Raw genomic sequence first — 17463 nt, forward strand, 5'->3', positions numbered from 1 at the left:
TAGCCAAGATGGAAGTCTATAAAATAATGGTAGTCTCACATTCGAAGCAGTTGCGGATGGTGAGATATGGAGCCTGAAAATCAAAAGTTCAAACTTTTGTTACCCTTTTGCTTGTCAGTGTAAAAGCGGAATTCATCACTGATGAACAGAATCCTCCATTCCAGCCTTCATTGCTCCCTTCAAGCCTCTAGTTTACATCTGGAAATCACATGGGCAATATCATGAAGATGTCTTGAAGAGGGAATGTGACATCAGTCGTACGCCAGGGATTATGGTTTGGGGTAGCATAATGTACGGTAGCCGGACCCTCTATTCTTTATTCCAGGAACATTAAGAGCTCGGCATTACATTGATTTGGTCATGGGACCAGTGGTACTGCCATTTCTCTAAAGTGTCCCAGGAGCTGTTTTTCAACACGAAAATTCCAGGCCGCATATCGCTCATGCTACGGTGAACAACCTGCATGGCCTAAACGTGCGACCATGCCCTACAGTGTCTCCCATCGAGAACATCTGTGACGTCACTGGTCGGCTATTGCAAAGGGAGCTGCCAGCAGTGGATCTTGATGATTTCCCTAAGAGCATTCAGCGTGGCAGAACATTCCCCAGACAACCATTAATAACCTCATTGATAGCAGCCAAGATGTGTAAGTGTGGAGATTTCTGCATCTGGTGCTCATACTCGATATTGAATAAATTGAGATGTTAAGAATTTTTTTCACCATTTGTACATAATTACCATGTCTGTCCATCCTGCGATTTCCATAATTTCATGACCTTTCCTTCTTGGTGTTACAGTTACAATGTTGAGGAGTATAGTACTATGGACATGTTTTTACTGTAAGAGTTTATAATAGATCAAACTTTTTTTTAAACTTGGGCCATACAGCAATGTAAAAGCAAGAACCTACAGTTAACTAATCCCATGATAGAAACCCGTACTAATTGTTTAACCTAAGGTTTAACATGAGAATGAAGAAGTAGGACCAGTGCAGAACATTAGATTTACTGTAATTCTGAGATGTCATTACTTTCTTAGTAACTGATAATAAAGGATGAGTAACTCAGGAACCCAGAGGTCTTCAGAATGGATTCCCAATATCTAAATAAAACATTTAAGATGCTGACCTATAATCTCTGGCTGTCCCATGGAGTGATTTGTCTATGAGTAACTATAATGGGGAATATTCCACATTTTACCAGGAAGTAGAGAAATTCCATATATAGAACTGGAGGGGATAGAGTTCAATACTCGGACAGTAAATAGTTGAAATTCTAAGAAACAATGGATGGCATTCTTGCGTATTCTCACAGATGAAAACTATGTAAAAAAAGATAAAGGAAGTAATAAAAACAGAAAAAAAGGATAAAACAAAAACTGCCGTCTATATATTTCCCTCTATTATTTCCAAATATATGAATAGTGAAAAGTAAGGGCCATAATGGATCAAGTCTGGACAGGGCTTGGTAATTAAGGAAAGGGTAATCAGTTGGGGTGGAGGGCTAGAAGTATGAGAATAGTTATGGGAGAATTTTAGTGGAGCAGAAGAGGGGATTAAAGGGAACCTGTCATTAGATTCATGCTGCGCAAACCACTGGCAGTATCAAGCAGAGCTTGCCTGCACAATAGGGAGAGACCTGTCAATCATCTGGAGCAAGAGCGGGGAGAAGCCGTGCCTGCACTGTACTAGTCAGGTCTCTCCCTTTAGTCATTGATTGTTTTTTCAAACTATGTTTTAGATCAGATTCATGCTTTCTGTGGTTCGGACAGCTTGAATCTATTTTCAGGTTCCCTTTAATAGAAGGGAGTATTACAGTGAAGAGGTGGAGCTCGCTTACTCCTGCCATTTAGGCCTCAACCTGTAAAAGGCATGACTTTCCTTGATTTTGGTTGATGGTGTGAGGGCTTTAGGTACTGATCATCAGATATGACAGATGGTGATGAAGAGGTCATGTATGGCTCTTATTGAGGTGGTTGAGGTCCATCAAAAGCATGGTCACACCTCTTCTGTAGGTGCTATGACAAATGGATGTGTCATTCCCTCCAGATATTGCAGCTTCCACCACTACTCAATGACTAGACTTATTCCCTTAGGGTAGTGCTGGAGAACAAGTTCGGAAATGTATCCAGTACCTTGGGATAGACTTGACATTCCAGCGTAAACCAACTGGAGGGGTCAGTTATTTTGGTTTTGAGGTATGAGGACATCCAAGATCTCCTCAGCTCAACAGAACTTCTCGATTGTTTGGAATGTTATTTATGTTCGTTATGATAATGATTTTCTGTTATTCATTTTAAAGAGGCTGTGGCCATTAAATTTCCCAATGTCACACATTTTGTGTTTTATATATGGTATGGTCAATGTAAGATGGTGTACAGCAGGCCTGGTACATCTGCCCTGCCTAGTCATATATTTTCCAGTCAAAAACATTAGTAATAAAATTTTTGTAAAATATAAGGCTGTATTTCTCATGCCTCTAAGGCTGTGTGCCCACGATGCGTTTTTGGTGCGTATTTTGGTGCGTATTTGCAGCGCGTAAACGCTCCAGAAACGCATTGCATACGTTATCCCATGACTTCCTATGACATTCTGCAAGTTCTGTGCACATGGTCAGGATTTTTTCTGCGCAGATTTTACTCGCAGAAAAAATACGGACATGACCAATTCTTGTGCGTTTCTGCATGCGTATTTGCCTATACAATGCATTGGAAAAACGCATGCAAATACGCGTCAAAAACGCATGCGTTTTTCTGCCAAGGAGATGCAGAAATGCTCAGGAAAATTTCTGCTTCATTTCTGCATCGTGGGCACTAAGCCTAAAAAGATAGAAATAATTGGCCGACTTTGGTTTTAGCTAGTGGACAAACGACAATTGCCCAGGGACTTAACATTATCAAGTGGTCTTCACTACTTATGCCTGTCTGACTTTCCCAAATTCTATTGTTCACCTTTTCCTCTGTTTGGCTTGAAAAATGCCCCAAGTGGCCAAAAAGTCGGCCTTTCTTGATTTTTAATGATCTGGCAATATTGTGGAGACTTGCATCAAGATTCTACAGACCATGGAGAGGTGCATGGGAGTAGACATCTCTCCCAGATTCTCCATTCTCAAAACAAGAGTTTCGTAGATTTTAGTAACTTTGGGAGAATAACTTGACTCGGGTGGAATTGGTAGTTAGTTTAAAGTTGCTACTACCAAGCGGTATGAATACAATGGAAGTGACCAACAGACCTCCATTAGTCTTGGTATGAAAAACAGTAAATCACAATATTCCCATTGACAAAAGAACTGAGTTGCTCTCGATGGTGATGTCATTGGTGGACCAGCCTAAATCAAACTATTAGGAGTCTGAGTTATTGACATGTAGGCCTAGCCTGATAGGGCTCCTCAGTGTCTATGGGTATTTTCAGGGTATTTTAAATAGTGTGTTGGGAAAAGGGCACTGCAGTTGTACATCCTATGGGTTGGTGCTCGTATGCTTATGTGGCACTTACGTGACCACCCCAGTCCACACAAAACTCAGGTTTTTGGACTTCCACATTCTAAGGAAAAAACAAACATTCCTGACCTAACCCTCCATAAGTTTCCATTCTTTGGGGAGGATGTTTCCCTTGCCAAAGTAGTTTCCTTCTGGTCAAGAGTCACCATACAAACCAAAGAAGTCATGACCGTTGTGGGTTTTGTGGTTTTCCTTATGTCCGAGTTATGAATTCTTTATCAGAGTGGGCAGTATTTTATATATTTTACTTACCCTGACAGGAATATGCGGATTGTGTTGTAATACACATCAGAGTCCACGTAATCTAAAGGAAAGCAAATTGTAAATTTTGGTGCAAACACAGAAGATCAGGGAACGGGCATACATGGAATTAAAGGGCTTGTTCCCTTTCAGATAATGTTGGACCCCGGCTGCAGTTTGATAAAAATAACAAGCCATGTTGTACTCATCTTCACCAGGTCCAGCGCTGAGTCTCCACCACTTCTCCTGGTGCCTGGTATTGGCTGTGGCGCTGACATCACATGAACAGATCGGCAGCCGATCAGTGAGATCAGCGTCTCTGAAGGGGGCGTTGCGTCTACAGGGGCAGAGCCACTGAGCTCATGACAATGCGATATCAGCGCTGCAGCCAATGCTGACTCATAGGTGGACCTGGGAAAGGTGGTTTGATATTTTTTAACAAACAGCAGCCAGGGATGAATGTTATCTGAAAGGGAACAACTCCTTTAAGACCCCATAGACATTAGACCAGTCTGTCAAATCCAATAATACCAATTAGATCGGCCACCAGCCTAATGTTTTTGGGGGCCTCCTGACTCTCACCCGACTGATGATGTTAGGAGAGAGAAGGATCCGGCATGTTAGATTTCCAACGGTCGATCCCTTTGAGATAAATCAGCTGCTCTCAGAGAACACAGGATAGGCAGTAAATGGTACATAGAGGAACCGGAGAGATAACTGAGGATCAGGGAAGGAGTTTGGGAGGAATAAAATAAGTACACCTACTCACTGACCGTACATGAGTTGCAGAGCTGCACTCATCTTGATTATGGATTGCTGCAGGTCTTGCAGTGTTGGAAGAAGCGTCTTTCTGTCTTCCTCTTGTACGGCTCTCACTATTCTGATGATAGACTGCCCAGAAGGTAAGATACAGAATACAGTCATTGCATCTTACTCAGCGCTGCTCAGTTCTTTGGACTTAAAGAGGTTGTCCACCACTTTTATCTATCCTTAGGATAGGTCATCAATGTCTGACCGGCCAGGGTCCGACATTCAGCACCCCTGCAGTTCAGCTGCCATTGGCGGCGGTGGCGGCCGCCGGCCAGCAGCACTCATTTACCGAGCTGCTCCGTCTACTTGTAGTGGCCGGGGCTTGGTACTGCACATCTGCCTGCTATTCAAATCAATAGGAGGCGGATGTGCAGTAACCTGCGGTGGCCACTACAAGTAGACGGAGCAGCTCGGCAAGTGAGTACATCCGGCCGGCGGCCGCCGAAACCTATGACAGCTGATCCATGCTGGGTGTCGGAACCCAGCCGATCAGACATTAATGACCTATCCTAAAGACAGGTCAACAATGTAAAAGTAGTGGACAACCTCTTTAACTATTTTGGAAAACACAGTAACATTAATATCTAACAACTCTGGAGCATATTTTCACAGTACCCTGTGTTGTTCCTCCTTAAATGTATTACAAAATGGGCGCTACTAACTGGGGGGAGTCTCCACATACTCTGACAGTGACAGTGTCCAATCAGAGCTGACAATACCATTCTTCAGGGACACACCCCTTTGAAAAGGGAGAATGGTAACACCATGAGGAATAGCAAAAAATAATGTTCCAGAATTGTTACTTCATAGTGTACAAAAACAGGGCTGTCGGATCCTCTTTAAGTCTAGTCATTTAGTTTGTGTGTGAGACGAGTTCCCCTTTATTTCTATACGCCCTTCTGAAAACATGTCAACACTTTTAGTAAGTACCCTCCTGTTTTCGAAACTTGCCCCTCAGATGTTATCTTACATGACATGATTTCCATACTCAGGGGTGTCGCTGGGAGGAGGCAGATTGGGCATGTGCCTCAGGCGTAAATGTCCCGAGGATGTATTGGTATGGGACAAGGCCCAGCAGTGGTTAGTGTGCCACTCCTTGCTGGTGGGCATAGCACGTCAGGTTCATAGTTTTGGGAGCTGGAGCAGATGGGCCCCCGCTTAGTGGGGCCGCTCGCTATCTATTTCAAGTGGTTATTTATTTAAATAAAAGTGGCGCACTCTGCAATTTAACTAAAGGAAATGTCATAGTTATCAACAGTTCCAAATATTCCGGGACTGTGCTGAATATTTGGCGACTTTACCAGCAGGTTTGGGCATGTTCCAATTTGGAAAGGTGTTAAAGGGGTTATCCAGTCACAAGCTGCGAGTCTGCAGTCAGTCTATGTGACTGCAGACTTGTGAATCCTCACATTGAGCACACTGCGCGCTGTGAGGATTCTCTGGTGATGGCACCGGTAATGTGACCACAAGTATGTGATATACATATGCCCGGCCACATTCCAACTACATGGGCATGGCTTTGGCTGGAAACAGTCTAGTCCAGTGTTTCCCAAACTCCAGTCCTCACGGCCCCCAACAGATCATGTTTTCAGGATCTCCTTAGTATTGGACAGGTGAGAGAACCTGTGGCAGTTTCTGATGGCTTCATAATAAATCCATCACCGGTAAAATACTAAGGAAATCCTGAAAACAATCTATTCGGGGCCCATAAGACTGGAGTTTGGGAAACACTGGTCTAGTGGGAATCTGGCCGGAAGTATACATATCACACACTAGCGGTCACGTGAACGCCTGACACTGGAGAATCCTCACAGCACACAGTGCGCACAATGTGAGGATTCACAAGTCTGCAGTGACTGTAGACTTGTATTCCAAGGCCAGAAAACTCCTTTTAGGTCTAGATTTGGGCATTCACATGGTAGCACTTAAAGAGAACCTGTCATTACGACTTTATACCCCTAAACTAATGGCGCGTATATAAAGGTGTTTTAATGTGGATTTAATCCTCATCTTTCTTGTACAAATCCGTTTTGCTGTTATAGAGAAATCCATAGTTGAAATGGTATGCTAATGAGTTGCAAGTGCAGTGGGTGGGACAATGCACTTGCATCCCTCGCTAATTTAGTGATGGCTTTTTGGGAATTTGAGTGTCTTTATTCTTTGTCTAATCCTTTTGCTGGCAGCATTGAGTGGTATGGCAGATACATCAATGACGTCCTATTTATTTGGGGGGGTCATGTGTCTGCCATACCACTCTTTATTCAATACATCAATGGAAATAATCATGGTTTGAATTTCACTTTTTCTTCACATCCGAATGTAATTTCCATTTTGGATCAGGTAGTCCAGGGCAGGTTATTTCTACTTCTACTTATATTAAACCTATAACGGGGAATACTATTTTACATGCCCATAGCAGCCACCCCAGCCATACTATAAGGTCCATCCCTGTAAGGGAATTTAATAGAATTAAACGCAACTGCAGTAATGCTGATAATTTGGAACAGGAAATTGTGAGATCTAGACACAGACTTTCTAGAAGAGGATATGCCCCCCGTCTATTGGATCGGGCAGAAGGAATTGTACAAAATAAAAATAGATCAGAATTGATCAAACAAAGGGAACCTAATATTTCCAGGAATGCCAAACCAGTAATTTCGGTGTCCTATAGCTTGCAATTTCATTCTATAAGGAGTATTATTCATAAATTTATTCCAATTTTATATGAGGACCCGATATTGACTTCCATTTTAGAATCAGGATGTGCGGTGGTACCTAAAAAAAATCTGCCAATATTGGCAATATAATTTCTCCTACTTTTTTTCAGGTCAAAAATACACAAGGACACTTGGTTATCATGTAAAGGTTTCTTTAGGTGTGGGGGAAAGAATTGTCGTACTTGCAAACATGCATTATGTGACATGCAGAAGTAGTGCTGTTGCAGAGTGTGACATGCAGAAGTAGTGCTGTTGCTTCAAAAGCATTCAGCAACTATTAGAAGTAACACAAGCACAGGAGACAGAAAGTGTTGTGCTCCAGAAGCATCCAGCAACTAGAGGGGTTAACACAGTCACAGGCGACAGGGAGTGTTTTAGCAGAGCCCCAGGGGGATTGTGGGGAACTTGATATTGTAGTCTGGCTGAAGCTGAAGAGAAAGGTGGTGTGTTATCTGGATCTGACAGAAGGCAACTGAACAGGATTTAGATCAGGAGAGAAACTAAACACAAGTCAGATCAACTCCCTGAACTAACAGTGCAGAGTATTAATCGGGTAGGAAGATAAGGACTGGAAGGAATTGTGTCACAGGGATCATCTCCCTCATCAAACCCTCCCCCCCTCCATCTTCATGTAGGATAAAGAATGCTGTGCACTATTGTGTCCTTGTGAAGGAAAAGCCTGTGGTTGCGTATGCATAGAAGTGTGCTGCTAAGAGATTTAATCTATGCTGAATTATGCTACTGAAGAGACTGTAATACTGTGCCTTGTGAAGAAACTACTGTATTGTTACTGGAGCCGGTTGCTCAAGAAACTCAGACTGTACTGTAATGAAGATTGTTGCTGTAATATCCCTTAATTGCACTGGCCGTGCTTCACATTAAATTCCACAGTTAAACTGTTCAAAAAGACTCTTGTCAGATGTGTCTGGTCAGCAACTGAATCTATCGTGTGCCTGAGAGAAGCTGCAGTCTATGGTCGCCCTGAGTAACGGTTCCCCCAGGATTCCAAAGAATTCATAAAACCCGTCTCGCCCCTATCTGAACCTAGCGGCGTGCGTGTAACAAATTACCCACTAATAATTTTTTCAACCATGATAACTCTACTGTTTTTTCTATCAAACAGTTTATAAATTGTAACACACAAAATGTGGTGTATGCTATTGTTTGCACTGTGTGTAACAAAATGTACATAGGGTCGACAGCAAGGAAGCTTAAAGTTCGTATTTCAGAACACATCACTGATATTATTAGCTCCACTTCAGACAGCCGTAGCGTTTCACATGCATCCAGGCATTTCATTTCATTACATCACAAGCAGACTTCTCATTTTCAGGTTTTTGGTTTGGAAGTAGTTAGGAAGCCTCCAAGAGGAGGTGATCATGTCACAATGTTACGTACAAGGGAAGCATTTTGGGTTTTTAATTTGGGGACTTGTGCTCCAAATGGATTAAACATTAGAAAAGAAATCATGTATCACTATAATTGACTAGGTTTTTCTTGTTATGTTTTTAGGATATTCGTGCTAGTTTCAGTGTTCACACTTGGTTTTTAACTGTTTGCACGTTGGTGTTATTTTCTGTATGTGATTTAACATGCTGGTATTCACCTGTTGGGTCATTGAAGGTAATGATTTTTGTTTTTTTTGTCAGCATGTTATTTAAATGGTGTGTTAGCATTAGTCTAGAAGCTTTGAAAAAGATGGCCTCTGAGCGATCGAAACGCGTTGCTAAAATGTCCTAGTAACAGCTATTCAATTGCATCTGTACCTCAATTCTATTTATTCATTCCTTCATTTTTGGATGGAGTAATTTTTATGAATTGTTTCTAATAAAGTTGCTATTTTAAAATTTTCCTGTTTCCTCGGATCCTGGAGCTGGATACCTCTTTGTTTTCTCCTGATACTCTCCCTATTCCTGGCCCTCTGCCTGCCTCCTGTCCCAGACTGACAGGTCACTCATGTTTCAGGCAGCGGACGGGGAATATGGATAGAGACAGGAGAGCTGTAAGTGCATTGTCCCACCCACTGCACTTGCACCTCATTAGCATACAATTTCAACTATGGATTTTGCTAATACAGCAAAACTGGATTAGTACCAGGAAGGTACAGATCTACTCAGCATTAACGCACCTTTACATATGTGTCTTTACTTTGGGGTATAAAATCCTGAACACAGGTTCCCTTTACAGAGTAACCATCGTTGAATTATTTTTTTCTTAAATCAATAGAACATGTGGAAATAAGAAACTTTGTAATATATTTTATTAGAGAAATCTGCTTCTTTCTCCATGAGGACTGATCTTTCAGTCTCAAAATTCTCAAATTTATGAGTAAAAGCTGTCTTCAGTAAATACAGACTTTCCCATTACTGAGATATGTGACAGTTGGTGCTTATAAAGTTCTGTGGAGAACTGTAACTGTCATTTTAGGAGAACTTACAACAAGAACGTCTGTGTCTGTCTCTATCTCCTCCCTTTTCCATAGAACTTTAAAAGCACCAACTGTCATATCCTATCTCAGAAATGGTCAAATTTGTTTTCGCTGAACAACGATTTTACCCATGAATTGAGAGTGACAGATCAATCCAGAAGGAAAAATAAGCAGATTACACCGATAAGATATTTAGCAAAATTGCTTATTTTTATATGTACTATTGATTTATGACAAATTAAAATGACAGTTATGCTTTAAGCATCCCTATTTTATTAAAGGGGTTGTTTGGATTCTCTTATGCTGGTGCCAGTAGCGGGCAGTCATGTGACCACAAGTATGTGATTTGCATACTTCCGGGCACATTCCAACTAGACAAGTCCATCCTCGCTCAATACACTTGCATTGATCAAGGCATGTCTAGTCGGCATGTGACCACATATATGCAAATCACATAATTGAGGTCACGTATCCGCCACACCTGGCATCAGTACTGTAGAATCCTCGCAGTGCACACAATGTGAGGATTCACAAATCTGCAATCACATAGAGAGACTGCAGACTTGTAGTCTAGGACCAGACAACCCCTTCAAGCAAGATGCTGGCAAGTATGACATGTGTGGATGTATTTATTTATGGGAAAGGGGGTCATCTTTTGAGGTCAGTGTGCACTTTCTGTACTTTTTGCTGTATTTATGTGATCCTTGATTTTACATCAGACCCATCAGTACATGCATTTCCTACCAGCCATATCTTGGGTACAAGACCCGGCACCACTACGGTATTAGCATGAGGAGTACGGTAAAGACGATGACACATCGCGCAGACTCATGTGTAATACAAACAGTGGTTTTCTCATGTCGCACTGTTTAGCGCTTTGTCCTTATAACAGATGATAGACGCTGATTATCTCCCTGCAGCCTGAGAAAAACACACACACAACACAGATAAATGGTATCCAGGCAGCCCACACGTCATCTACGTCATCACAAGATTTTCCCAAGATCTGTTTACTGCAGAATCCCCTCCTTACAGTAGATACGACATTTGTACTCACTTTTACAGCTGGAATTGCAGCCACCTCCACAAGTAATGTGACGAGAACAAAGCCCTGCAGACTGTCACCTCCTGGGACGGACACTATGGTGGACAGGTTCCTATGGTCAGGAGAGAGGAGGTCAGCAGGTTGCTCTAGATATCCCTTTCGGCTCCGGGCCCTATGACAGCTGCAGATCATGGGACACAGTAGTCTGGTACTGTTCACACAGCACAAGCTGGGCAGAAACATCTACACTATATGGAGGAAAGTATTGGGACACCTACACGTTACACCTACAGGAGCTTTTATAACCCCCAATTCTAAATCCATAGGAATTAATATGGAGTTCCCCACCACCTCTCTCCCCCACTTTGCAGCTATACCTGTTCCTTCTTTTCTGGGAAGGGTTTCTACAGAATTTTGGAGGTTTCTGTGGGAGTTTTTGCCCATTCATCCAGAAGAGCATTTGTGAGGTCAGACACTGAGGGCCGGGGTCACAATCTCTGTTCTAGTTCATCCAAAAGGTGCTGGATGGAGTCGAGGTCCAGGCTCTGTGCGGCCGGTCATGTTCTTCCACACCAAACTCACCCAACCATGTTTTTATGAACCTCGATTTATGCACTGGGTACAATGATGGTTAACAAAAAAGGGCCTTCCCCAAACTGTTTCCATAAATTTGGAAGCTATAATAGTCCAAAATCTCTTGTATGTTGAAGGATTAAGATTTCCCTTTTCTGGAACTAAGAGGCCCAGGTCAAACCCTGAAGTACAACCCCATAGCATTATCCCTCCTCCACCAAAGTACAGGTGGCGCAATGCAGTCAGGCGGGTAATGTCCTCTCCTCCTGACATTCACCAAATCCAGAGTCATTCATTAGAGACCAGATAGAGAAGTGTGATACCTCACTGCACAGAACACGTTTCCACTGATCCTGAGTCCAGAGGCAGCTTTACACCACTGTATCCAATGCTTGGCATTGTGCTTGGTGATGTAAGGCTGCATTCAGCTGCTTGGTCATGAAGCTCACGGCAAGAGCACAGTTTTTATGCTGATGTTAAAGAAGCACTCCCATCAAACATTTTACCCTCTTAATATATTGCAATCGTCATACTATATAGCACTGTGTACTCACAATTGCTCATTTTGCCCTTCTATCCAGTTAATTCTTCTCTTTTCCATTCGGCTATGATTAAAAACTGACCAGCTAAAAAATCCTTCTAAGCTCTTTGTAGAAACAGGAGGTTAATTTTCCCTGTATGAGTCATCACTGCAAAAGTCCCTGGCAGGAGGAGGTGGGAGCAGCTGGATCAGGAGTTGAAGAGGAGAATGATAAATGCAGGGACAAGAAACTTCCTGTTTCTACGTAGAGCAGAGAAAACAGAACAATTAACTGGGTAGAAAGTCAAAATGTGCAATTATAAGTGCACAGTGCTATATAAATATGATGACTGCAATATATTAAGAGGAGAAAAACTTTCAAAGGAGGAGGAGGAGGGCTTTTCTGCCCTCTGCTCCTCAGCACTCGGCCCCCCCGTTTTGTAACGTTACGGGGTCTCCACTTCGTGGCTGAGTTGCTGCGTTTCCTTCCACTTCTCAATAATATCACTCACAGGTGATGGGGGAAGATTTAGGAGGAAGAAATGTCATGATCTGACTTGCTACCGCCTCAATGAAAAATCTGAATATTTATGATTAAGTTGCGTGTCCCGATACTTTTCTCCATACAGTGTAACCTTTTATCTAAATAGATTAAATACATAATTACATAATTTTTTCTTGTACTGATTCCAAGTTAGGCTGTGTTCACACGATGCGTATTTCATGCGTTTCCGCGGCGTTTTTGCAGTTGCGTAAACGCCGCGGAAACGCATGAAAAACGCATGGTAGAAGGGAAGCAATGTTCCCCAATGGAAATCCGCATGTGCTGTGCCCATGATGCGGATTTTTCCGCAGCGTTAACGCTGCGGTCAAAAATCCGCAGCATGTCAATTAATTTTGCGGAAACGCGGCGATTTCGCCGCCATTGACTTGCATTAGAACGCGCCAATTCCGCAAGACAGCATCTGTACTTGCGTAATTGGTGCGTTCTAATGTGCGGATGGTACCCGGGTGTGGAGGAGAGGAGAGTCTCATCCACACCCAGGTACCATTAAAAAAGCTGTAAAAAGAAGAATAAAATAAAAAATAATGTATTCTTACCTTCTGTCGGCCCGCGCAGCGCTCCCGCTTGGTTCCCGGCACTTTGCAGTGAGTTGTAGGACCTGCGGTGACGTCAGAGTCATGTGACGGGTCACGTGACGCTGACGTCGGCAGGTCTTTCAATTCAAAGTTGCCGGCAGCCGGGAGAACAGATTGAGCAGGACAGCGCGGGCCATCGGAGGTAAGTATATACACGCTCTCGGTTCACACTGTATAAATCCATGCTGTTTGCATGGATTTATATAGTGTGACCTAGTTATCAAGCACTTTCCAGGTGATGCTAACATCGCCTGGAAAGCGCTTGTCAATCTGCATGCGGAAACGCATGTGAATCTGCATGTGGATCCGCATGTATTCTGCAGGAAAAACGCATGCACAATCTGCATGCGTTTTTTCTGCCAGGGAGATGCAGAAATGATGCAGAAATTTTCTGCTTCATTTCTGCATCGTGTGCACATACCCTTACAGTATGTATTTTACTCCAGAGCTGTATTCACAATTCAGTTTGTTTTTACTGGAAATAGTCCACAAATTGTGTTGACGTTGACAGACAGGTGACAGCTTTTGTTACATATCATCGCCCCCTTGTTCTCAAGCACGGACTGATTACAGGTGGTCTAGTGATGATTTATGAAGGTGTCCCGCTCATAGTGACCAGTGACATGTAAATAATGCCCGAGACCGGCACCTAACATTACCTATGAGAACTACATGTGCTTTTCAGATGAGTCCATTGCAAATCAAACTCTTGAACCCATATAATTGCATTGTCCTGCAGAGCAGCACTCCTCCCACAATGCACCCTTAATGAGCCGTCCATCCACATAGCTTACAACTTATCATTACACAGTTTCTATTGGCATTTCTGTCGTACACATTCCTTTCCATGCGTACCCCAGTGTGAGGCCCGGCACCCCCTAATTAACATCAAAGAGAACACTAAAAGTTATGGAGTTTCACTTACTCTATTGTCAGAGGTCTGAGCAAGAATCCCCGGGAGCCGAGAAAGGAAGGAAACAAACAATCAGTACGGAGAGAAGGTTGCCAAAGGCTATCCCAGCCCATAAAGAGATTTCCATCTACCCAAAATGTATTGTGTGCGCTATAACAATAGAATATATCTTCTCTATTCATAGCGTCAGTACACATTTTATTGTTATTAACCCCTTCCAGGAATATCGAGCCCATGATATTATTGGAGTAAACAACAGCTGCAGACTTATGCTTGAGGGACTGTGTTGCGTAGACAGATGGCGATGTGTTAATAGAGTTTGTTGAAAGGCGTCTGTCACCCCCCAAAATGTAGTCTACATTAGCCGCACAGTGATATAGGGGAGTCAGCCCCTGTACAAATCATACTAGCACTGTACATTGTAGGGATGCAGTAAATGAGAAAAACTTTTAATGACAATGGAAATGAGGGGGCTTTGGTGTACCCTTGGTGTGGCCAAGGGTTCAGTCCATCGTTATGCCCCCTTAATTAGCATTTTAGGACTTTCTTGACTTTTGATAAATAGCTCTCGCTTGTCCAGAGCGAGCGCTGCCTAAACTCAGCACACGTGCCTATACGTGTGCGCTGACACTGCCTGAGCCCAGTTGTATACACACAGTGTCCGTGTGGATGCCCATACAATGTGAGCCGGCGTGTTCTCCTCTGTGGCACCTCTTTGAAGCCGCTAGCTCGCTACACTTCTGGATGTATCAATATAGCGACCGGCTTCAGAAAGGAGCCACGGAGGAGAGCACACCTGCCCACACCGAGTGAGCGCCCGCACTGACATTGTGTGCGGGTGACCGGGCTCAGGCAATGTCAGAGCACATGCGCAGACACGCGGGCTAAAGTCAGGCAGGGCTCGCTCTGAGCATGCGAGCACTAGCAATGAGCAGTCCGGGAGGTCACAAAATACAATTTAAGGAGGCATAACGGTGCACTGAGACTTTGGCCACGACAAGGGAACACTAAAGCACCCTCATTTGCATTTGAGTTAAAAGTAAATTTCTCAGGTTCAGTACCACTAAAATGTACAGTGCTCGTACCATTTTTTATAGGGGCTCGATCCCCTATATCAGTGTACTGCTTGTTTAATATACATTTTGGGGGGTGACAGACTCCCTTTAATTCTGTATTTTGTGACCTCTTTGGTTTGTGTGACATTTCTTTAATGTGTCCTCCATGTTGATGATAATGCATATAGTGGTAACTGTGGATCCCAAATAAAACAGTTAATTCTCCCACATAGTCTAAGCATTGAATCATTCTGCTGAAAGCTGAAATCTGCAACAGTCCTGTCCATATAGACACTAAAATCAGAGCTTCACTTACCCCGTGGGATCCTTCCGTTTCCAGTTAGCCAAAACAAAGTCCGCATGGACCATGATCAGCGGCAGCCCAAGGGTCTGGGATACTTGATGATATGGCACGGCCAGGTTACGAGGCAGCACCTGAGTCATCGGAAAGGGGTTTCAATACAATGCAAGCCTTAAAGGTACGTCCCCAAATGTCGTATCCACTGCAGAATTTCCACACATGAAAAACCACAACAAAATCATTGCAGAATTTTAGATTTCCTTGTAGAAAAGGGGCACACAATTTGTTTCCACACGTTTTTCCCCTAGCATTACAATATTGAAAATGCTACTACTATATATGTATATATGTAACAAAAATTACTCATGGGAATTAATAGCATGTCCAACAAATGATATGCATAAAATGATCAGTGTGGTATACGACACATTTAACATGCTCTTATTATGGTAGGACTTATGAATATGTCAGGACAAGGACTTGGGGAGAGGGGGAGGGTTTGAGCCGTTCACGCTGGTAACATGGAGGAATCCGTTGCTGTGATTAGATACCAGTGGGTGCCGTACCTGCTGGTGATTGCAGCAGATAGAGAGGAAAACAATGGTAGTTTCCGGCACAGCCGACTGGATAGAAAATATATAAGTTTATTGAATCAAGTTAAAAGTTCATTAAAAGTCATGGACGTCAATAAAGAGTTCACAAGGAAAAGAAAAAATGATGATCAAAAGCCCCAGGTAATAGTCAAAATGCAAAAGATTATTATTATTAGAAAACTCAGGGTAGGGGGAAAAGGGGAAGATGCACACAGATGTGAAGAAGCAAGGACCTACAAGGCAGGAGCCTGGGCATATTGATATACAATGTATCATGCAGTAAATGATGGTAGTACATAGATATAATTATTTGATCCCTTGCTGTTTTAAGTAATTTTGCCCTCTGACAAAGACATGAAAAGTCTATCATTTTAAGGGTAGGCTAATTTTAACATTGAGCGATAGAATATCCAAACAAAATCAAGAAAATCACATTGTATAAATTAGATAAATTTGTTTGCATTTTGCAGTGAGAAATAAGTATTTGATCCCCTACAAACCATTATGAGTTCTGGCTCCTACAGACCAGTTAGACGCTCCTAATAAACTCATTACCTGCATTATAGACAGCTGTCTTACATAGTCACCTGTATAAAAGACTCCTGTCCACAGACTCAATTAATCAGTCAGATTCTAACCTCTACAACATGGGCAAGACCAAAGAGCTTTCTAAGGAGGTCAGGGACAAGATCATAGACCTGCACAAAGCTGGAATGGGCTACAAAACCATAAGTAAGACGCTGGGAAAGAAGGAGACAACTGTTGGTGCAATTTAGTAAGAAAATGGAAGAAATACAAAATGACTGTCAATCGACATCGATCTGGGGCACCATGCAAAATCTCACCTCGTGGGGTATCCTTGATCATGAGGAAGGTGAGAGATCAGCCTAAAACCACACAGGGGGAATTTGTTAATGATCTCAAGGCAGCTGGGACCACAGTCACCAAGAAAACCATTGGTAACACATTACGCGTTAAAGGTTTAAAATCCTGTAGTGCCTGCAAGGCCCCCCTGCTCAAGAAGGCACATGTGCAGGCCCGTCTGAAGTTTGCCAGTGAAGACCTGGATGATTCTGTGAGTTATTGGGAGAAGGTGCTGTGATCAGATGAGACAAAAATTGAGCTCTTTGGCATTAACTCAACTCGCCGTGTTTGGAGGAAGAGAAATGCTGCCTATGACCTAAAGAACACCATCCCCACTGTCAAGCATGGAGGCGGAAACATTATGCTTTGGGGGTGTTTCTCTGCTAAGGGCACAGGACTACTTCACTGCATCAATGGGAGAATGGATGGAGCCATGTACCGTAAAATCCTGAGTGACAACCTCCTTCCCTCCACCAGGACATTAAAAATGGGTCGTGGCTGGGTCTTCCAGCAAGACAGTGACCCAAAACATACAGCCAAGGCAACAAAGGAGTGGCTAAAAAAGAAGCACAGTAAGGTCATGGAGTGGCCTAGCCAGTCTCCAGACCTTAATCTCATAGAAAACTTATGGAGGTAGTTGAAGCTCCAAGTTGCCAAGCAACAGCCTCAAAATCTGAATGATTTAGAGATGATCTGCAAAGAGGAGTGGACCAAAATTCCTCCTGACATGTGCGCAAACCTCATCATCAACTACAAAAAACGTCTG

The 17463-nt window shown here is 43.0% G+C and overlaps 1 protein-coding gene across 1 annotated transcript in view; it reads right to left on the reverse strand.

Moving 5' to 3' along the window:
* Window positions 1–17463, reverse strand: part of IDO2 (indoleamine 2,3-dioxygenase 2) — a 62470-nt gene that overhangs the window by 21052 nt on the left and 23955 nt on the right. Inside the window, exons 4-8 of the mRNA XM_073653738.1 lie at window positions 15256–15374; window positions 13897–13911; window positions 10751–10850; window positions 4512–4629; window positions 3751–3802 (exon numbers count right to left, since the gene is read on the reverse strand). Of these exons, the coding sequence (XP_073509839.1) occupies window positions 3751–3802; window positions 4512–4629; window positions 10751–10850; window positions 13897–13911; window positions 15256–15374 (404 nt within the window). The remainder of the gene's footprint in view (window positions 1–3750; window positions 3803–4511; window positions 4630–10750; window positions 10851–13896; window positions 13912–15255; window positions 15375–17463) is intronic.

The sequence above is a fragment of the Phyllobates terribilis genome, unplaced genomic scaffold (assembly GCF_046119375.1).
Source record: "Phyllobates terribilis strain yellow unplaced genomic scaffold, ASM4611937v1 Scaffold_11__3_contigs__length_659146591, whole genome shotgun sequence".
In the NCBI taxonomy this organism is placed as follows: Eukaryota; Metazoa; Chordata; class Amphibia; order Anura; family Dendrobatidae; genus Phyllobates; species Phyllobates terribilis.